This window comes from Lepisosteus oculatus, chromosome 6 (genome assembly GCF_040954835.1).
Source record: "Lepisosteus oculatus isolate fLepOcu1 chromosome 6, fLepOcu1.hap2, whole genome shotgun sequence".
Classification (NCBI taxonomy): Eukaryota; Metazoa; Chordata; class Actinopteri; order Semionotiformes; family Lepisosteidae; genus Lepisosteus; species Lepisosteus oculatus.
The window spans coordinates 29,566,485-29,588,944 of NC_090701.1; the positions used below are offsets into that span (position 1 = coordinate 29,566,485).

Genomic DNA, 22,460 nt, shown 5'->3' on the forward strand with positions numbered 1-22,460 from the left:
CAGACACAGTCCAGAGGCATGTCCTGGCATTCTGGGGCCTTGTCTTTCCATTGAACATTATTAAAATATCTTTCCCAAATCAAACCCCTCTTATACAAGACAACCCATGTGTAAACTGTTCAATCAAATTAAAAATACAATTATTTGACCCTGCTCAACTATTTACATCAACATAGTCTCAGAGGTCACCTCCTAGGTAGCGTCTGGTGATATCTTACCCTACATGCAATTGTAAACTTCAGTTTGCACAATTTGCTACAACAGACTTCACACAAGATGTGGATTGTCAGTACATGTTACTTACATTCCTTGAGTGTCAATGTCATTCGTCTTGGTGCATTCCAAACGTGAGTAGAAAAATTAGGGGTGATGTCTCTGAAAATGTTCAGTGATTTATGTCTTGATCTCACCATTACTCATTATCCATAGCCCGGGATATCCAGATCTTGAAGCCACTGGTAGATGTGGAAGTGGTGGAAAAAGAGAGCGCAGGCTTTGTGTGTGAAATCTCCCATGATGAAGTGGAGACACAGTGGTACAAGAACAATGCCAAGATAAAGCCCGGAGACAACATCAAGATGAGACAGGAAGGTGAGTTTGTGTGGTGAAAACCAATTAACAGATAAACTGAAATACAGTGAACAGTTTTACTGTGCGAAAAACCAAGAGAAACTGAATAAGAGGAGGATAAAAGGTTTTACTAAATGCTGTGTTAGAAAATATCTTGTATAGGTAATTCTGTGCATTTTGAAAGCTAAATTAGCTTCAGAAAAAGTTTAGATTAAAGGGAAATTTATGATTAAATCGTTGCCTTAAATTTGTGCATTCTACATCACCATAAACCGTCTGTGGGAATTATACTGTAGTTGATACTAAGAGCCCAATAATTACACCCATTCAGTTGTTATTTTATTGCCAGTAGTCTTGTAAGATCACTACTGAGATTTCATAGTCAAAAGATCAAAATTCATACTTTCTTCAACTGTAGTACTTTTATGCATCACAATTCAAGGCCAGATGCCAGATATAATGTGATTTGTATTGTTTCTTCTTTTTAATACCAGGGAGAACCTATGTGTTACTGTTCAAGTCTGTAAGGCCAGAAGATGCAGCTGAAATCAAATTTACTTCTGAGAAAACTTCATCCACAGCAAAACTTAAGGTCAAAGGTAACTTGTAATATATACTATTGCAGATGAAAATATTATTTATATTCAATGAAATATGAAATAATAGAAAATGAAGTTCCTCTTATAATAGAAGCAAATAACTATTTTCTAATTGGAAATTTGGCGTAAAAGTTTTTTTTTACAGTAATTAACGCATGCTACTGTCTACCAAACCTGATCCTATTTTTTATTAGGTGGATGTGCCAGGTTCCCATTTACCAGTCTCACAGCAGTGGAGGACTTACACACATTAACCACCTGTTACTCTGGTCTTTGCATTTTTTATATTCCTAGAAGTAATATAATAGGGAATGTCAGGGCTGCGATGTAATGAGATCACTACCTACTCAAATCTGGTCTATAACTAACTTTTCCTAACTGAGTTTTCCATATCGCTGAAGTTCTCTGTCCCTCTGAGAGCTCCTTTCTTAATGTAGCAAACTGGTAACTTGTAGACTTCGCTCACCAGCAGGGGCTAAGCTTCATTGTCAGGAGAGTAAGCCATGCTTGTCTCATCACACAGCTTGAAATAACCTATTCCCTATAACTGTCTTGAATTCCCTGAGTCGATGGGTGAGCACAGAACCTAAAGTACTCACTTTGGTGGGGACTCTTAAAATGATCTTAACAAGAGACCCCTCCTTTGTTCTTTGCCTGTTAAGTCAAATATTTGCACTTATTTCCTCTTTAATTTGTACTTAAGGCACCCTCCAAAGGACAACTCAGAATAACAGCTGCTCAGTTACAGCAGGTCTCAAAATCAAAGCCATCACAGCCACAGTAATATTCAAAGGATCTTATTCAGAAACCCCCATGCAGCTATGACAGTCTATGCCAGATGTACACTACAGTCAATGCTGCATTGTTACTTAAGTATAAATAGCTGTTGTGCATTTTGTTGATATAACTGCAAATCTACCTTGCTTATAATCCTTAGTCTCTTCACATAAAGTTTTGTTAGCTTTAATTCAAATATATATACTGGATTTTGAAAACGTTTGAATGGGGAATTAACGTGTTCACTGTGAAGGAACAGGTCTAGGTGAATTCCACAATTTACAGTATCTTTTACAAATGTTCACTGATCCACGTGATCTGGTCACTGGTGTTCCAGAGCTGCCAGTCCAGATTGTGAAGCCACTCAGGGACAAGATTGCCATAGAGAAGCATCGGGGTATCCTGGAGTGCAAAGTATCTCGGCCCAATGCTGAGGTTAAGTGGTACAAAAATGGCAAAGAGCTCAAACCCAGCAAGAAGTATGAGATTGCCAGCCAAGATGTCTACCGGAAGCTCATCATCAATGACATTGAGCAAAAAGATGAAGCCACCTACACCTGTGATGCCACAGATGCCAAAACCTCTTGCAAGTTACTTGTGGAAGGTACTGTAATATCACTGATTCTTAAGGCTGACAGAAACCGACTCTATTCCTGTGTAAGAGGAACATAAATCTGTATTAGTATGCCAAAATATTTCATAAAATAAGTAAGGGTTTTTATATAGGGAAATTGTCTTTGGCGTTTTAATTCATTTTCATATTTGCAGTGAAAAGTACTTCAAATTAGTCACAGATCAAACTTTAAGTTGTTCTGTTCTGGAATCCACAGAGCAAACTATTGGCATTTTACAACAGATATAGCTAATACTCCAAAGCAGGTTTTTGCAAATTCCTGTTGACTTTTAGAGTTTATCAACACTCTGTTCTTCCATGTTTAATAAACCACTTTATATAGTTCACTGTATCACAGAGAAATGTAAGGATGGTATATGGGTGAAGCAACTAACTTTACTAATTACCTTTTTTTCAGAGCAAGCCATCACCATCGTACGGGAGCTGAGCTCCGTGGAGGTGATAGAACCAGCTGAGGCTCGGTTTGAGGTGGAGATCAGTGTCGTGGAGGTCAAGCCGCCGAAGTGGACACTGTGCGGCGAGCCACTCCACGCCAGTCGGGATGTGGAGATTGAGCATGATGCCACTGTGCACCGCCTCATTTTCAGAAAGACCAAAGCTGACATGACTGGCCCCATCCAATTCACTGCTGGCAAAAGCAAATCTACTGCACAGCTAACTGTGAAAGGTATCGCTTTCAGGTGTTTTGTTTTTTCAAGCCTCATTAATTTGAGGCTTGCAACAATCAATTAATAATATATTAAAACACCCTTTTGGCATTCAAAATGATAATATACTATATGAGTTAATTATCATCAGATAGTTATTATCCTATATGATTCTGTAGTGCTTTATGTAGGAGGGGAACCATTTCATATACCAGGAATTGCAACACTCAACTGAGTGATTCGCAGCTGCCATTAGGCAACATCAGCCCCATTGTGCTATACCAACCTGCCACCAGAGGGCACCCCAAACTGTGGCTGCTGCTCCAGATGCGCAGCTCCATGTTGGTAGCTCGTTATTTTATAATAGCTGTCTTGACAACTCAGAATAAAAAGGAATGGGCCCTGTGTGGGTTCCAACAGTCAAAGAAGTGCACATGACAACAATAAAACACCATCCACAACTGAAGTCTTGAAACAGGTCAAAGTCCAAAACCAGGAAAGTAATCCAGGGAGAAAAAAACAAAACATCAGTGGCAGGAAAATAATCTACTGTATGAGGTAACAAATAACAAGAACAAAAACAAGGAGTAAGCTAACAAGTAAAGGAATCGGGACAAGGAACAGGAAAAAAAATCAAGAAAGTCAGGATCTAGAGCTTAACACAGAGGTAAACAATACTGCACACTGCAAAGTCTGAGAGCAGTTTAAATATGAGGAGGGGAGACATGGAGGCCCAGGTACACTACACAATCTTCTGCTTGGTCTGTGCTTCTGCTGTGCATCTGGAGCAGCAACCACAGCTTGGGGCGCCTTCTAGTGGCAAGATCGTAGAACTATAACAAATTGTACACGTGTAAAAGTGAGAAATTGGTCCTACAGTTTAATTAAGGGTAGATTTTAATGACTTTAGTTAGACTAGATTGTGCAAGCCAGTGTGGAATTTATTCAGTTCACAGGGCTTAGTACAAATGGTTTTAAGAACAGTGCCATGGGCTACTTTAATGCCCAAGTAGTCTGGGTCTTTGCTGGACATCTCAGGTGAAGAATGGCACCTCCTGCAGCACAGTATTGCATCACCATGTCATTACTGAGGCTGTGAACCTCAGTCATGAATGTCTGGGCATCTGTGAAGACTCTCAGGTTCCACTATGTTACAGCAGCAATGAACAATCAAACTGTTGCATTAGAAAATGCCCCTGTAATAATGAGGAGCACTTGTCATTAAAGTCAGTAAAGTCATTAAATCTATTCATTCAGATTGAGTCCTGAACATTGGAATATTGAAATTACAAATTGGATTTCTTTGAAAAATTACAAGCAGGGACATCTACCTGATACGCTGTACACATACTGTATGAATATAACTTATTTTTCACAGGGTGTAATTTATCTTTGAAATAAAATCAAATTAATGTAATTTTGATGAGTTACATATTTGTACTTAGGACATTCATATATCAAGAGAGTATAAACACAAACTCAAAAGGCAGTTTATGGTAGGAATTTATACGGATATAACCCATGAGCTATCTGCAATGTCCTTTATTTATCTTCTTGTATTTTACATGGTGTTCACAGGACATATTATTGCAATAAAGTAACACAATGGAATATTTTTAATGGTTATTCATCACATGGTTCGATGCTAGGCTATATTACAAAAAAAATTGTCTTTGAAAACTTTCAGCCCTATTCATTCTAGGGCATTTGATGAAGAGAGGTGTTAAATAAATCCCTATCAAAAATCCCAATCAAACACAACAGCTTCTATATCTCCTTCACATCAGTTCTATTCAGTTAATATTCCTCTCTTAAAGATAGTAGCACTAACAGTCCTCTTTTTCTCACTACAGAACCTCCGGTGCTGGTTCTGCAGCAGATCAAAGATGCAAACGGCAAGGAGAAGGGATCTGCAACCCTGAGCTGTGAGTTTTCTCCCCCTCCTAAGACGGTGTACTGGTACAAGGACCAAGCCCTCCTGGAGGCCTCAAGCAAGTACCGTGTGAAACAGGACAGAGGCCGAATGGAGCTCACCGTTCTGAAGCTGATACCTGAGGATTCTGGAGTGTACTGCTGCAAGGCTGGCAATGCAGAGAGCAAAGGCACACTCACCGTGGAAGGTCAGGAGCTCAGTGGCATGAAAGCTTTAATTTTCAACTGAGTTTAAAATGTACAGATGTACTCGTTTGTGATCTTGGGCCCACTGTTTCATAGTGTAGTGCGCTCTCACGAGGCACCAGTTCTGTAGGGGCTTGGGCATTTACTGGGACAATTATTAATTGTAGCAGTAAATCACTAAATTGATTCTTTTAATGGCCTTAGAATCCAACCATGTGATATAATTCAAACAACGCACACACACAGGTACTAATACACGAGGATACATTTATTAAAATTGAATGTGCATGTAAACCTAACAGATCTTATCGTGAGGGTTATCAGAATACAAAAGATATACATTCAGTTACGAAGAGTTACACATATCAAGAGGACATACGTTCACTATATCATTCATTTAGACCGTTTCGTAAATGAACTTGGTTATAACTTCTACATTAGATACTCAAAACAAGTACATAACTCTTAGGAATTAAATTAATATCAACTGGTTGGGATAACAATTGAATTATTGAGCTGTAATGCAGTGAAGTTGAATACTCATCCAATCTATGGGGCTTCAGATCTCCTGCGGGCACAAAGAAGCAGTTGCAGGCTTGTTGCTGTCCAAACCGCGCTCTCTGGTTCTGTGCCAGACTGTGCTGTGTGGCTTGCGACGGTGCGCTGCTGATGCTCTCCTAAGACCGGCTAGTTAGTTTTGGCTGAAACTGGCAAGAGTTTGTGCACAGGAGAAAAGATGACTGTGATTCCCAGCAGGTCAGGAAGAGGACCAGTTCGTTCCTGATGAAGCACTAGTTCTGAACACTGATTCAGCTGTCCACAGTTCCGACCTGTTCATGAGGCTTGCTGCTGATGCTAACCTCGGGTGGATCCCTTGGTTACGCTGGCAACCTCCGCTCTTGACTCTTAGAACAAAGCAAAGTTCTGGCACTCGGACACACTGGCCGTTACGTGGTTGTCCGGGCTGAGTCTCAGGATGGTCAGGCGGCGCGCTGCGAGAATGTCCTGCCCTTGGGAGCCTTCTGCTCCTGGGCCGTCCTGCCCTGGAATTGTCTCGCACCCCTGGAATTCTCCCAGAATTCTCCTTAGAATAGTCTCTTCTGTTGCCTGTTTTTACCTGGGGGAACTTCAGCTCATTCATTGGCTGACAGTTTCATGGGCATCAGAGACCCACGTGGGTTACTCGGCCCTACCAGTCCCTGATTGGTTGATAAAGGTGAGATATGAGTCACTTACTCCTGACACTTAGGAATGCAGTCCAGATGTCCATCTGGCATTCCCTAGACAGATAGGCGCCAATGGATGACCATTGATCATGATAGCCAGGCTTAGCTAAGTGCATCCCCATTTGGGAGCTGTCCCTTATCAAAAGAAAACATCTTTAAATCAGCCTGCATGAATAGCTTCTCTGTGGCTGCACCACAGAGATGAAGAGAGAGATGGGGCCTCATTTGGGAAAGCACAGCAACACTTAATTCTGTCTTATTAATAAGCCTTGCCGCTACAATAGAAAACCTCCATAATAAAAGTAAATTAAAGGGAATCTGTAGTCCCAGTTTCTCAGGTCTGTTATTAAATCTTGGTAACAAAATAAATTCATTTTCCATTGAAAAAAGTTAGAAATTTTGAATAATGCACAAAATCGTGAATTTTGTAAAAGTACTAAATGCTGCCATGTTGTCGCAAACCCATGATTACACCATGGGTGAGAGCGAGAGTCCCCATGAATTATGAACCGATACGGTCCCTTCCTGCTCACTATTCGCTGTAATGACTAATGCAATGCAATGAACGAGCTAATAAATACATATTGTGCAGCATATATTTCACCCCAGAAAGATTCCAACATGATCTGCAGGCAGAGTTAAGAAGTAAGTTGTATTTGTCAGCAAACCCTTCCCGAAGTTGAAGAGCTACTGGATTAGAAGAGATGTATTTACAAGCCTGCTTGCTTACAATGTTATAGGGCTGCAGCACATTGTTACATTGTTACATTGTTGTCTTGTTCAGTATCGTAGAACATTGAACTGGACATTCCTGGAAATTTCATATATTTTGTGATGTAAATTGGAGGTTTTAGAAGTTCCTGTGTACATTTGACTTTTACTGTGCTTTGAAATGCACTCATCAATGCTGATTCTAACCCCAAAATAAAAAATAGTGTTGCAGTTCCCCTTTAATAGAGATCCTTAAGGTGATAAATAACAAACAGGCTTGATAGTCCAATCTGCATCTTTATATGTCTAAGCTTTCTTATAAATGAGTTATTTTAGTTTGTAAGTGGAGAACACAGGCTTTTAAAATTAAAAAAATAAATTTGAAGTTAATTTCCAATTAATTGTATTCACAATTTTAAAACAACATACTGTGACTTAAATTCTGCACTTTGAGCTATATATTCTAACATTCTGTTTGCCCTTTTACTGCTTCCTCACATTGTCTAGAAGATGTAAACATCAATATCTGAGTTATTTCCTAGTTGGCTTCTCCAAATTCAGTGGTCAGTGTCTGTAGCTTATGTTTCTGCCACCTGCATTTAATAATCTGCACATCTTGTGTTTGCCACGTGTTTACAGTTTTAAGTTTTATCTAAATCTTTTTGATTGTCCTTTGCAGTTTTTTTAGTGTTTGTGTGACAGGTGCCTCTTAACCAGCAGCATGGTGTTGACACATTGACATCCTGTTAGTAAGGTCATTGCACCCGTACCTGCCATAACCTGAATGATAAGCAGCTAATAAAACTGTGAGGAATCATGAAACCAGGCCTACGGATGGACTAACCTGAATGTAATTTAACCATCCTGCCCTAATTTGGTCTGCCCTAATTTAACTGCTTTTAACTGACCAAATTCCCCTTGTCTGTACTTTATATTATGAGGAGAGAGAGAGATCTGTGCTTCTCCCTTCCTAAATTAACTTCAGTATAGAACAGCAAACCGTGTCTTTTCTTCTTCTTCCCTAAGCTGTAACAGAAAGTGAACTGTACTTCACCCTCTTTCAAACTATGGCAAGCCAAACTACAGTATATGTTTCTCCTCGTAATATATGGGAGAACAAGTTAGTGAATAAGCACTTAACTGCCAGCATTCCCTTCCCCACCGTCAATCTTAGCTCTTGTGTGGTCTGATTGGCAACCCTTTGGTTAGCCTGTCTAGATGATCAGACCATTGGAAGACTTCTGTGTTTCTTTCCTGATTGAAATCTTCTGCTTTTGGTCTTTTAATATTGTGTGGATGCCTGCACGTATTTTCTCTCCAAGTCGCACACCTGCAGCACAATCTGTCAGAGCCATCTGAGAAAGATGTCTACTCGGTGATATTTTGCTAAATATTCTTAATTTAGTTTAATCTGCGAACTTGAATGCTGTCGTTTGCTAACTATGCAATCTTGCAATCTAGATCACAGAGATAAATAATTAAAAGCAGAGGTTCTAAGACAGATCCCTGAGGCACTCCACTAATTGTATCAAGCCAATTTGACAATTCACGTACAGTATTAAGCTTTCCAGTTCCTACAGTAGCTAAATCCTTCAGGTTTTAAGCTTTGTTGAAGGAAAACAGAAATAAACTTTACACTGCTGGAAAAATGTATGAGATTTCATTCATCTTTACCGCACGGTCTGTTCTGACGTGTTTTAATGTTTTGTCTGCAGCTCGCAAAGTGGAGATAATCCAGCACCTGGAGTCAGTGGAGGTGGAGGAGGATGGTAGTGCTTTCTTCTGCTGCGAGGTGTCCCACGATGATGAAGAGTTGCAGTGGTTCCTCAATGATAACCCACTCTGTTCCAATGATGTCAATGAGATCAGGCAGATTGGCAAACGCCACACCCTCACCCTCAAGCGGCTGGCCCCTGAGGATTCTGGGACTGTGAAGGTCACAGTAAGGGAGATCACTGAGTCAACAAACCTCACGGTTAAAGGTAAGTCTTGTTTTAACTCAAATATCTTCACCAAAGGAGCAGTAAATACAGGCAAAGGTGGAAATGAATTGGACATAAGTATTACTGGTCAAGATCTGGGCAGACACACTTTCATTGCTGCTTTTGTTGTAATGCAGCAAAGGTTTTGACAGGAAATATATAAAACACACAGAGAAAGAATTAACTGTTCCTTATGAAAAAGATACAATTAAGCATGATTCAAAGAAATCTTCAATTTATTCACAGCTTACAGTTATTTTAAAGAAATCGTAAAAAGCATTATGAACTTAAAAATACCATCACCCATATGCATAAATAGCATCCTAGGAGTCTTACAGTATATCACTGTCCTCCATTTATAATATGAAGTTGTGTGTCATTTTTGCTCCATTACACCTGGGACAGTTAGACATCTTCTAGATAATCAAGTCCTTAATGTTATTTTTTCATTGCCTTCTCCAGAGAAGGTGGCTGTGTTCTTGAAGTCACTGGATGATGTAGTGGGAGAGGAGCGAGGGATGATCACACTGGAGTGTGAAGCCTCCAAACCCAAAGTCACCCCTGTCTGGAAGAAGGACAGTGTTGTCCTGACTGCTTCCGATAAGTATGAACTGCTGCATGCTGGGAAGGCACTTGGTCTGATTGTCCATGACCTCACTAAGGAGGATGCTGGGCTCTACAGTTGTGACATTGGCACAGACATCGCGAAGTCCAAGGTTACTGTTCAAGGTGGGTACCATACTGAATTCACATCTGCACTACCGCACTGAGTTCATTAAAGGAGCTGTCTAAAAAAGCATGTTTTAAGCAATCATTCGATCTATTTATGAGTTGAAGTATGGTTTTGTTGTTTTACTGTTATAAGCCCTAAGATGAGGGAGCTTTATTGTAATGACTTTTTTTGAGTATGGGATTCTGATCATCATATTTAAACATACCAAGAATGTTGTGTTGGTGGCTACACATGAAGCATGCCTTCTGTATTGCACTAATGATATGCTGTTTCCTCATACTGTTTTATGCTGTTTCTTCATACATTCATATATTTTTCTATTTTACACACTTAATGATCTCTCATATTCATTCTTCTGAGGAAATTCAGTAATGGTTGTAAATAAATGGAGCTAAAGACCCTGAATGTCCTGAATGTGTCAGTACTAGGTGGTGCCATGAATTTTCATCTTATGTCCGCTTCTGTCCTTTTAGACCTGAACATTGGGATCACCAAGAGGCTGAAGACTGCAGAGGCAAAGGAGGGGGAGAGCTGCAGCTTTGAGTGCATCCTATCACATGAGAGCATTGATGACTGCTCCTGGAGTGTGGGGGGGCAGCCAGTGGAGAACGATGGTCGATTTGAGATCTCCAACAAGGGCCGCAAGTACATGCTGACCATCAAGGAAGTGAAGGCTTCTGATGCTGGGGACATAGTATTCACTGCCAGGAACCTCAGCTCCAAGACCACACTGTTTGTCAAAGGTCACTAAAGACTGTGCTTTGTATCATCCACATGAGACATTTTACATTAAGAACAAAAAAAATGAAAGAGAAATAAACAACAAAAATGTCAAATGTCAAATAAATAACCTTTTTCATTAAAACAAAATATCACTGATGTGATCAATTCCTCATAAATAATATTTTCAACATCCAAAATAGTTCACCACAATTACTTTTTCTTTTAGTTCAGCTATGTCATGTTTTGTTCAGTAGTGTATAAGCTGCGTGTTGAGAAGCTGAAAGACAATTTGCCTAGATGGATAGACAATCTTCTGAGCACTCTGTTTCTGAGTGTTTATTTTTACCTTTGTAGAGAAGTCATCTACTATAACCAAAGAGCTGCAGAGCTGCAGGGTGACCCCGGGGGAAGATGCAGTGCTGAGCTGTGAAATATCAAAGCCTGGAGCCAGTGTCAAGTGGTACAAAGATGGCAAATCCATTAGGAGGAGCCACAAGTATGAGATAATCCAGGAAGAGAGCTTGCAGACGTTAATCATTCACAACACCACAGCCAAGGACTCAGGAGAGTACAGCTGTGAGACAGACAGCTCCAAAACCAGAGCAAAACTTGAAGTGAAGGGTAAGTCCTTGAATCGGGGGATGGGTGGAAATTGTTTTTAAGAATATAGTGTTGCAATATAGAGTTCAATAGGAACATCAAATCATTTTTGCCTTTTCTTTTTATTTCTTTGGTCTGCATCTAATCATAGTAAAATAATAATCCACTTAAAATACTTCACGGGTAATGCAGACTCCCATCCACTCACACCAGTGTGTAGCCCTCACCTGGATGATACGATGACAGCTAACGTGTGCCAGTACGCTCACAACATATTAGATATCACTGTGGAGAAGTCATGGAGCCAATTCGGAGGCCATGATTGGTAAAGGCTACGGGGAAATTAGGCCAGGGTAACACCCCTACTGTCTTTGAAAAATGCCCTGGGATTATTAATGACCGCGGAGAGCCAGGATCTTCATTTTTTCATCTCACTTGAAGGTGCTTTTTTACAGTATGGTGGTCCCCATCACTATACAGCGGCATTAGGACCTTCACAGACCACAGGGTGAGTGCCCCCTACTGGTCCCACTATCACCTCTTCCAGCCACGACCGTAGCTCCTTTCCCAGAAGGTCTCCTATGCAGGTACTGACCAGGCTCACACCTGAGCTTCAGTGGGCCAGTTGGGAGTTGCAGGGTGATATACAGTAGCTGCTGGCATTGTTTGAAGGAGCCAAACTCCACACTTATGCATTGCAGCTCTTACATAGGTTACAGTCATTTCTCTGTGCTTGCACTTTCAGAAGAAGAAAACAGCTTCACCACAATGCTGCAAGACCTGACGGTGGAGGAGATGGGCTCTGCGACTCTGGAGTGTGAGACCACACTTCCTGTCAGCAAAGTCACCTGGAAGAAGGGTGTGATGGAGTTGAAAGATGGCACCAAGTATGAAATAAAACAGCAGGGAACCCTCCTCTCTCTCACCATTAGTAACCTGGAGAAGAATGACAGCGATAGCTACTCCTGCGACATTGGGGCCATGAAGTGCAGAGCCAGGCTAACAGTGCATGGTATGAATTTAGTATAGAGGACTATATGTGGGGTCAGGAAAGACACAGCCTCACAGGTCTTTTGGGCAGAAAATTCATATAGGGGCAAGCTCTTCCGGCTGAAGATGAGCATTTCCTCTTTATAACATCCCATTGTCTGTTAGTTTTCTCTATAGCGTCTAGTTAAAGAATGTGATTCTGGTCTTATCAGTAAACTGTTTCTATTTTTCTGTTTTAGTAATGTTTGTATTGGGTATTTTTAAAATAAAAGTCACTTAGGAGAGCAGGAATTTCTAGTTGCACCTGAGGTGAATTCAATGCATGATATATGTTGTTACATTGTAGCTTTATTTACACTGAGAAGAATTGATTTAATTGATCATCAAGAGTGTGATGGTTCTTTAAAATCTTGTCTCAAACCTCAAAAAGGCATAGAAACTTCACTCCAAGATGGTTTAACCTATCTCATGTAGAAACATTAAAGAATAGCTCATTTCAGCAAGAATACAAAAGTCCCAGAAAGTGCTTTAGAATGATGATTCTGCTATTGAAATGTTCACTGACGATACAGATTTAGTGGTGTAGAGGTGGAGGCATTACTGGTCTTTTGTCATTAATAGTTGGATATAAAAGGTTGAATATGAGGCTGTTCAAATCAGATAGGTTTCAGCTGAAAAGAAAGGCATGTACTGTAACACTCCTCTCTCTTGTACTTTTTAGAAAAGCCACCTATCATTACAAAAGACTTAAAAGACTGTGATGCCCAGGAAGGAGAAGATGTGTTGCTACTGTGCGAGACCTCTAAAGACTGTCCAGTCCATTGGTACAAAGATGGGATTGCGCTGAAGACGTCTTCCAAGTACAAGATGAGCTGCATAGGTGCTGAGGCCCGGCTCACCATCAGGAGTGCAGAGGAGAAAGATGGAGGAATGTACGAGTGTGAGGCAGGGCAGTCCAGGACCAAGGCCAGGGTCACAGTGAAGGGTAAGGAGCGAATCCTCTTCACCTTTTAGGTGTTGCCATTGCCTCATCATCACCATTAACAAGGCAATGTATAAACTCCCTGGGGTGTAACATCATGAATGTTTTCATACTTAATTTACTGGCCACTAATAAATCACACCTTGTGTGTAATTAACTATTCTCATCTGTGTCTGTACTGTAAGTGCTTCATCATAATCTTCATATTTTCACACACCTATGCTTATTAAACGTTCAAGGATGCCCATAGCTGCAAAGGTAGGCTGTGTTCCCCTTTTTAGTGATAATATCACTTTGTATGCTTTCAAAAAGCAGAGCTCTGTTGTTTGTATGGAGCGTTTGGTTTATTCCTCTGTTAGAAGGTTTGGTTTATGATAATCCTGGGAATGGAATGACAGAGACATCCTGATGAACAGGGTTTTCTCATGTGTACTTCAGAAATGGCAGTACGGTTTATTCGGGTTTAGAGGATTAGAGGTTGCAGATAGAAGGATCCAAGTGCTGCACATTCACTAAACCTGGAACCTCAGTCCCAAACGAAGACTACTAACACAGGAGAGTGCATCAAAGTGGACCTTGTGATTAACCTTTTAACTGTCATCATGTTCTGATTCTCTTTTGTTTGTTTCCCGTATCCTACTAATGACCATTATTGTGCTTGATCATCTCCGAAGGATAAAAGAGTCCTTTTTTTGCACAGACAACCACTAGTCTGGTCTTTCAGGGAAGGTTTTAGTACTTTGGCTAAATAAGCTAAGTGCCTACTTTAGGTATGTAATTAAAGCAAATGGGCACATGACATTTATGTTTTGACAGTGGTACCAAATTAGATAAATTAGTAATGCATTGTAGCTGCATTTATTTAGCAGTAAGAATACTATCAATGTTGCTAATTCAATGAGCCACACAAGACACTGGCTCTGGTGTATACAAAAGAAACAAAGTATGAATTAATTTCATTTAAAAGAATCTTGGTGCTCAAGTATAGAGTGATATGAACTGGATTATTTGAGGTAGGGAAAAAAGTACGCCCCTTGAAATACAGAGATAATTAAGATAAAGAGAGAAATGTTGATTTATTTGACAGAACATTGCAACCTGCTTAGACAGAAGGTGAGGTAGATAACAGACTCTAGATTTCTGGTTTTCCACGATATTTCATGGGTGTCATTTCTGCACCACGCTACCTGGATCTGGGAACTGAAACTTAATGTAGTGTTTTTCTTCTTTCTAAGTGTGTGAGTGTATCACTACTGAATAGCAGTATGATCTTTTATTATGTATTGGGTCATATTCCTTGCTGAGTCCTTGCTGTAGTTTACCTGTAGTTCACTAAAAAAGAGTAACCTAGGTCAGTTGTGTTGCTGTTTCAACAAAACAAATGATGCATTACAGGTGTGATATTTTGGGTCTCATAGTCACCACTGGCGCGGCTCTTTTGCTGCATACTCTGAGATAAGGATACTAGCGGTATTCTGTAACAATTTCTTCCTAACATGTCATTCTACAGTACATGCAGTTCTAGCACATGCCCATTTTCAGCCTAGTACCAGGCCCACAGAAATCTCCATGTCTGCACCCTAGCTACACATACAAACTCTCAAGCTAACTAATAGATTGACTGGGTGAGCTTTTGTTTTCCAACTTCTTGTGATTTGCCAAAGTATTCCACAGGTTTCTTGAAGAGAAAAGTTTCTCTGATTTCTTTTATACTGCAAACAAGTAAATGCTGCAAACTATAGTGTCTCACGGGTCCTTCAAACAAACAATAAAGAACTGTGCTTGCCACATTAATTTATAATGTGAGAGGCAAACTAATTTAGAAAAGGGGATAAAGTGTAATTGACGCTAGAGGGAGCTAGGGAGGAGCAGAAAACTACTCTTGCATCAACACAACATGAATTTGCACTGCAGCAAGGGGATCTGATACCAGTAGTACTGTTGGAGAAAATTGTCTCCAGTTTTCAATATTGATAGTCATCTACACAACGACAGAATATCAAATATAATCTGTCCTATCTTCAAGATTGCAGCTGCTCCCTGTCTCATCCCTCACTGGGGGAGGGAGGCGGGTTCCAAGAACCTCTTATAGGTTCTTATTCTTCTTGGCCAAGCAAGTTATCCCAGTAAAGCTCTTTATTTGAATTGCAATTCTTTTCAATTTAATTAGGTTTTGAATGAAACATAGTTGCTATAAACAATTTGAACAATTCTGCTAGCAGTTTTGGTAATTTTTTCTTTGGTATCTGAGAATACTGTTCTTCACATTTTTGTTGAACACCACTTATAAAATAACTTCAATTTGAGCATTAAAACCCTATTTTCATTTGGAAATTAGACATATCAAATTTCACTTTAGTTCACATATTTCTTTTTGATGGATCCAAGCAACTGACATTGCTAATGTTTGATTGTAATGGGCCTATATGACAAGTTACTTAACTAATTTCAATGGAGTAACAAAAGAATAAGTAATAGCTTTATTCCATGCTGAAAAATAGAAGAGAACACAACACAATGCATTCAGGATGCATTCAGGATACACTTTGGCTTACTAAGTCTATGTTAATAAAACACCTAATAACTCACCTACTAAGGGCAGACAGTTTTTTCAGCTTAACTACTGTATATTATTAAAAAAATATTTTTTTGCACCAAGTGCTGTTCTTGTGTTTTATTATGTTCAGTACAAATCACATTGCTTCTACATTTTTGTCCTGCTTGGTACCAGTTTTCTCTAACCAGTCAGTGACATTTGAACCTTTAATATGGGTCCTTTATCAGTTTGTGCCACAACCATCTTTTTCACGTAATTTATGAACAGCTGCTCATGATTCCCCAGCTTTGCCAGTGACTTTCAAGCAAGAGCTCCAGAACCAGGAGACCAAAGAGGGAGGCAGCGCCACCCTGCGCTGTGAGCTGTCGAAACCTGGAGCCCCAGTGGAGTGGAGGAAAGGGGCAGCAGCGCTGAAGACTGGGGACAAATACAAGATGAAGCAGAGGGGCTGCACTGCTGAGCTGCTAATTGAGAGCCTTCTGCCTGAAGACACAGGAGACTACAGCTGTGTGTGTGGAGACCAGCACACCACAGCCCGGCTCACTGTAGAGGGTAGGAATGAGGCCTCTTCACCCGTCACCTGCACTGGAGTGGGTTTTCTGTGGGAGCGGAGAGCACTGGGCTCTGAGCTGTTGTCAGGGTGTAGAGGAGCAGTGTATCTGACCCTGGGCTGCTGTGTCCTGCGGTCAGTATGTGCTGGAAGTGTCAGGGTGGCTGATGTCTTGTAGTTGGTGCTTGTTGGCATTATTGTTTTGTGTGTGTTTTGGTGCTCAGAAAGTCATTATGCTGAATGTCTAATGCCTGTGTTATTGAAATTTGCCGAGTTTCTTGTTCTTCTGTGTAGTTAGCAGAAAGACTTAAAATATAACTTCAAGAAACTGATTTTTATTGATTAGTCTGTTAACCTTCAATCAGGAAATGTTTTAATCGCAGCACTTTAATCAAAGTCCACTGCCACAACATAAAGAAATATCTATTAAATTGTGTCCTTTTCAGGAAACCTATTTTGACTTATGAACATCTATGACCATGAAAAAAACATTCATTTGGTTAGATTGATTGAAGGTGCTTTTTTTGTCAGTGTGAGCTCTTTTTTTACTAATGTGATTGTTTATCCATGTTTGAACCAAAGTATTGCTTGATGTTGTTTTGCATATCTGTTGGCACATGCATATGATATATTGGTCAGCACTGCTGTAGGTACTGAGACATTTCTGGACCTTTTACAGACGACACTGATTTTCTGTTGCCAATATATCATGAGATACTGCAGTCTGAAGTGCTGTCTGCTTCTTGTGTCGTTTCCGTGTCCTCGTGCTTCCCCAGCCCTGCCAGTGACTTTCAAGCAAGAGCTCCAGAACCAGGAGACCAAAGAGGGAGGCAGCGTCACCCTGCGCTGTGAGCTGTCGAAACCTGGAGCCTCATTGGAGTGGAGGAAAGGGGCAGCAGCGCTGAAGACTGGGGACAAATACAAGATGAAGCAGAGGGGCTGCACTGCTGAGCTGCTAATTGAGAGCCTTCTGCCTGAAGACACAGGAGACTACAGCTGTGTGTGTGGAGACCAGCACACCACAACCCAGCTCACTGTAGAGGGTAGGAATGAGGCCTCTTCACCCCTCACCTGCACTGGAGTGGGTTTTCTGTGGGAGCGGAGAGCACTGGGCTCTGAGCTGTTGTCAGGGTGTAGAGGAGCAGTGTGGCTGACCCTGGGCTGCTGTGTCCTGCAGTCAGTATGTGCTGGAAGTGTCAGGGTGGCTGATGTCTTGTAGTTGGTGCTTGTTGGTGTTTTTTGTGTGTTACGGAGCTCAGAGAGTAGGTTGCAGACTGTCTTACAGTTCTCTTATTATAAGTTTCCAGACCTTTGTCTTTTTCTGTGTGATATGCCGTGTGACTACATGATGTAGCTTCAAAACCTTATTGATTAATGAAGTACTGTATACTAATCTTCATGCTGTATTTGTTTTATATCCGTAAAATTTAATATATTTCCACTTTCACACCATAAAAATTAAGTGAGGGTGAAAAAAAAGACTATAGGAATCTTTGTCCATTTCAGAAAACACATTTTGTCTCATTAATGATTCTGGCCATGAATGAGACATTTATCTGAGTAATTTCATTGAAGGTGCCTTTTTTGTCAGTGTGAGCTCTTTTTTACTAATGCGATTGTTTATCCATGTTTGAACCAAAGTATTGCTTGATGTTGTTTTGCACATTTGTTGGCACATGTATATGATATATTGAGCAGCTCTGGTCTAGATACTAAGACTTTTCTGGACTGTTTTCAGACAATACCGGTTTCCTGTTGCCAATATATCATGAGATACTGCAGTCTGAAGTTCTGTCTGCTTCTTGTGTCGTTTCCGTGTCCTCGTGCTTCCCCAGCTCTGCCAGTGACTTTCAAGCAAGAGCTCCAGAACCAGGAGACCAAAGAGGGAGGCAGCGTCACCCTGCGCTGTGAGCTGTCGAAACCTGGAGCCCCATTGGAGTGGAGGAAAGGGGCAACAGTGCTGAAGACTGGGGACAAATACAAGATGAAGCAAAGGGGCTGCACTGCTGAGCTGCTGATTGAGAGCCTTCTGCCTGAAGACACAGGAGACTACAGCTGTGTGTGTGGAGACCAGCACACCAAAGCCCGGCTCACTGTAGAGGGTAGGAATGAGGCCTCTTCACCCCTCACCTGCACTGGAATGGGTTTTCTGTGGGAGCGGAGAGCACTGGGCTCTGAGCTGTCGTCAGGGTGTAGTGGAGCAGTGTGGCTGACCCTGGGCTGCTGTGTCCTGCAGTCAGCATGTGCTGGAAGTGTCAGGGTGGCTGATGTCTTGTAGTTGGTGCTTGTTGGCGTTATTGTTTTGTGTGTGTTTTGGTACTCAGAAAGTCATTATGCTGAATGTCTAATGCCTGTGTTATTGAAATTTGCCGAGTTTCTTGTTGTTCTGTGTGGTAAGCAGAGCAACTTCATGATGTCACTTCTAGAAACTCATCCAGTAGATGTTTTTCCTTGCTTTGGAGATAATCTATGTCCACAACCACAAAATAAAGAAATCCATTTAATATAGTGTCCTTTTCAGGACCCATATTTTGTCTTATGAATGACTATGGCCATAAAAGTGTAGTGTTCTCTCGCACGGCACCATTTCTGTAGGGGTTTGGGCATTTTCTGGGACAATTATTAATTGTAGCAGTACTGTATGTCACAAAATTATTCTTTTAATGGTCTTAGAATCCAACCTTGCGGTATAAATCAAACGACGCACACACACAGGTACTAATACACTAAAATAAATGTATTAATATATAAAATATGCATGTAAACCTTACAGATCTTATCGTGAGGGTTATCAGAATGCAAAAGATATATATTCAGTCAGTCACAAAGAGTTACACATATCAAGAGGACATTTTTGCTGCATATCATTCATTTAGACCGTTTCGTAATTGAACTTGGTTACAACTTCTACATTAGATACTCAAAACAAGTACAAAGCTTTTAGGAATTAAATTGGTATCAACTGGTTGGGATTACAATTGAATTCTCGAGTTGTAATGCAGTGAAGTTGAATACTCATCCAATCTCTGGGGCTTCAGATCTCCTGCGGGCACAAAGAAGCAGTTGCAGGCTTGTTGCTGTCCAATCCGCGCGCTCTGGCTCGGGGCCCGGCAGTGCTTGGTGCAGCTGGAGAGATTCTTGCTGCGCTGCTCTCTGAAGACCGGCTACTTAGTGTTGGCTTTAACTAGCAAAGTTTGTGCACAGGAGAAAAGATGACTGTGGGTCCCAGCAGGTCAGGAAGAAGACAGGTTCGTTCCTGATGAAGTGCTAATTCTGAATACTGATTCAGCTGTCCACAGTTCCGACCTGTTCACGAGGCTTGCTGCTGGTGCTAAACTCAGATGGATCCTTTGGTTACTCGTGGCAACCTCCGCTCTTGACTCTTAGAACAAAGCAAAGTTCTGGCACTCGGACACACTGGCCGTTACGTGGTTGTCCGGGGTGATTCTCAAGATGGTCAGGAGGCGTGCTGCCAAAATGTCCTGCGCTTCCCAACTGTTCTGGCCTGCGGGCAGTCCTGCCCTGGAATTGTCTTTAGAATAGTCTCGTACCCCTGGAATTCTTCTCTGGAGCTCTGTGTTGCCTGTTTTTACCTGGAGAAACTTCAGGTCGTTCATTGGCTGAAGGTTTCATTTGCATCAGAGACCCACGTGGGTTACTCTGTCCTACCAGTTCCTGATTGGCTGATGATGAGTAACCATGCCCTCTGACCTTGGGGTTGTAAACCACTTGGATGAGGCTCCCTTGGAATCTTGCAGACCTTTAGGTACCAATGGATGACCATTGATCATGATAGCCAGGCTTAACTAAGTGCATCCCCATTTGGGAACTGTCCCTTATCAAAAGAAAACCTTAAATCAGCCTGCATGAATAGCTTCTCTGTGGCTGCACCACAGAGAAGAAGAGAGAGATGAGGCCTCATATGGGAAAGCACAGCAACACTTAAATCTGTATTTTAATAAGTCTCGCCGCTACAAAAGAAACATTTATCTATGTAGTTTGATTGAAGGTGCCATTTTTTGTCAGTCTGAGCTGTGTCACTGACTTAACTGTTTATCCATGTTTGAACCAAAGTATTGCTTGATGTTGTTTTGCATATTTGTTGGCACATGCATATGATATATTGGTCAGCACTGCTGTAGGTACTGAGACATTTCTGGACCTTTTACAGACGACACTGATTTTCTGTTGCCAATATATCATGAGATACTGCAGTCTGAAGTGCTGTCTGCTTCTTGTGTCGTCTCCATGTCCTCGTGCTTCCCCAGCTCTGCCAGTGACTTTCAAGCAAGAGCTCCAGAACCAGGAGACCAAAGAGGGAGGCAGCGTCACCCTGCACTGTGAGCTGTCGAAACCTGGAGCCCCAGTTGAGTGGAGGAAAGGGGCAGCAGCGCTGAAGACTGGGGACAAATACAAGATGAAGCAGAGGGGCTGCACTGCTGAGCTGCTGATTGAGAGCCTTCAGCCTGAAGACACAGGAGACTACAGCTGTGTGTGTGGAGACCAGCACACCACAGCCCGGCTCACTGTAGAGGGTAGGAATGAGGCCTCTTCACCCCTCACCTGCACTGGAGTGGGTTTTCTGTGGGAGCAGAGAGCACTGTGCTCTGAGCTGTTGTCAGGGTGTAGAGGAGCAGTGTATCTGACCCTGGGCTGCTGTGTCCTGCAGTCAGTATGTGCTGAAGTGCCAGAGTGGCTGATGTCTTGTAGTTGTTGCTTGTTGGCGTTACTGTTTTGTGTGTGTTTTGGTGCTTAGAAAGTCATTATGCTGAATGTCTAATGCCTGTGTTATTGAAATTTGCTGAATTTCTTGTTCTTCTGTGTAGATAGCAGAACGAATTTACAATATAACTTCAAGAAACTCATTTTTATTGATTAGTCCGTTAATCTTCAATCAGGAAACGTTTTAATTGCATAACATTATTCTACAGTATTTCCACTGCCACAACATAAAGAAATATCTATGAAATTGTGTCCTTTTCAGGAAACCCATTTTGACTTATGAACAACTATGACCATGAAAAAAACATTCATTTGGTTAGATTGATTGAAGGTGCTTTTTTTGTCAGTGTGAGCTCTTTTTTTACTAATGTGATTGTTTATCCATGTTTGAACCAAAGTATTGCTTGATGTTGTTTTGCATATCTGTTGGCACATGCATATGATATATTGGTCAGCACTGCTGTAGGTACTGAGACATTTCTGGACCTTTTACAGACGACACTGATTTTCTGTTGCCAATATATCATGAGATTCTGCAGTCTGAAGTGCTGTCTGCTTCTTGTGTCGTTTCCGTGTCCTCGTGCTTCCCCAGCTCTGCCAGTGACTTTCAAGCAAGAACTCCAAAACCAGGAGGCCAAAGAGGGAGGCAGCGTCACCCTGCGCTGTGAGCTGTCGAAACCTGGAGCCCCAGTGGAGTGGAGGAAAGGGGCAGCAGCGCTGAAGACTGGGGACAAATACAAGATGAAGCAGAGGGGCTGCACTGCTGAGCTGCTAATTGAGAGCCTTCTGCCTGAAGACACAGGAGACTACAGCTGTGTGTGTGGAGACCAGCACACCACAGCCCGGCTCACTGTAGAGGGTAGGAATGAGGCCTCTTCACCCCTCACCTGCACTGGAGTGGGTTTTCTGTGGGAGCGGAGAGTACTGGGCTCTGAGCTGTTGTCAGGGTGTAGAGGAGCAGTGTATCTGACCCTGGGCTGCTGTGTCCTGCGGTCAGTATGTGCTGGAAGTGTCAGGGTGGCTAATGTCTTGTAGTTGGTGCTTGTTGGCGTTATTGTTTTGTGTGTGTTTTGGTGCTCAGAAAGTCATTATGCTGAATGTCTAATGCCTGTGTTATTGAAATTTGCCGAGTTTCTTGTTCTTCTGTGTAGTTAGCAGAAAGACTTAAAATATAACTTCAAGAAACTGATTTTTATTGATTAGTCTGTTTACCTTCAATCAGGAAATGTTTTAATCGCAGCACTTTAATCAAAGTCCACTGCCACAACATAAAGAAATATCTATTAAATTGTGTCCTTTTCAGGAAACCCATTTTGACTTATGAACAACTATGACCATG

At 41.5% G+C, this 22,460-nt stretch overlaps 1 protein-coding gene across 23 annotated transcripts in view; it reads left to right on the forward strand.

Moving 5' to 3' along the window:
• Nucleotides 1–22,460, forward strand: part of obscnb (obscurin, cytoskeletal calmodulin and titin-interacting RhoGEF b) — a 147,478-nt gene that overhangs the window by 51,851 nt on the left and 73,167 nt on the right. For 19 of the 23 annotated variants that reach the window (XM_069191165.1, XM_069191164.1, XM_069191168.1 and 16 more), the window contains 16 exons: nt 430–591; nt 1,065–1,169; nt 2,284–2,550; nt 2,978–3,247; nt 5,081–5,347; nt 8,998–9,264; nt 9,727–9,993; nt 10,471–10,740; nt 11,075–11,341; nt 12,066–12,332; nt 13,032–13,295; nt 16,117–16,401; nt 17,176–17,442; nt 18,235–18,501; nt 20,668–20,934; nt 21,714–21,980. In XM_069191165.1, the coding sequence (XP_069047266.1) occupies nt 430–591; nt 1,065–1,169; nt 2,284–2,550; nt 2,978–3,247; nt 5,081–5,347; nt 8,998–9,264; nt 9,727–9,993; nt 10,471–10,740; nt 11,075–11,341; nt 12,066–12,332; nt 13,032–13,295; nt 16,117–16,401; nt 17,176–17,442; nt 18,235–18,501; nt 20,668–20,934; nt 21,714–21,980 (4,026 nt within the window). The remainder of the gene's footprint in view (nt 1–429; nt 592–1,064; nt 1,170–2,283; nt 2,551–2,977; nt 3,248–5,080; nt 5,348–8,997; nt 9,265–9,726; nt 9,994–10,470; nt 10,741–11,074; nt 11,342–12,065; nt 12,333–13,031; nt 13,296–16,116; nt 16,402–17,175; nt 17,443–18,234; nt 18,502–20,667; nt 20,935–21,713; nt 21,981–22,460) is intronic. The other 4 variants (XM_069191167.1, XM_069191172.1, XM_069191179.1 and 1 more) reach the window with 4 other exon arrangements.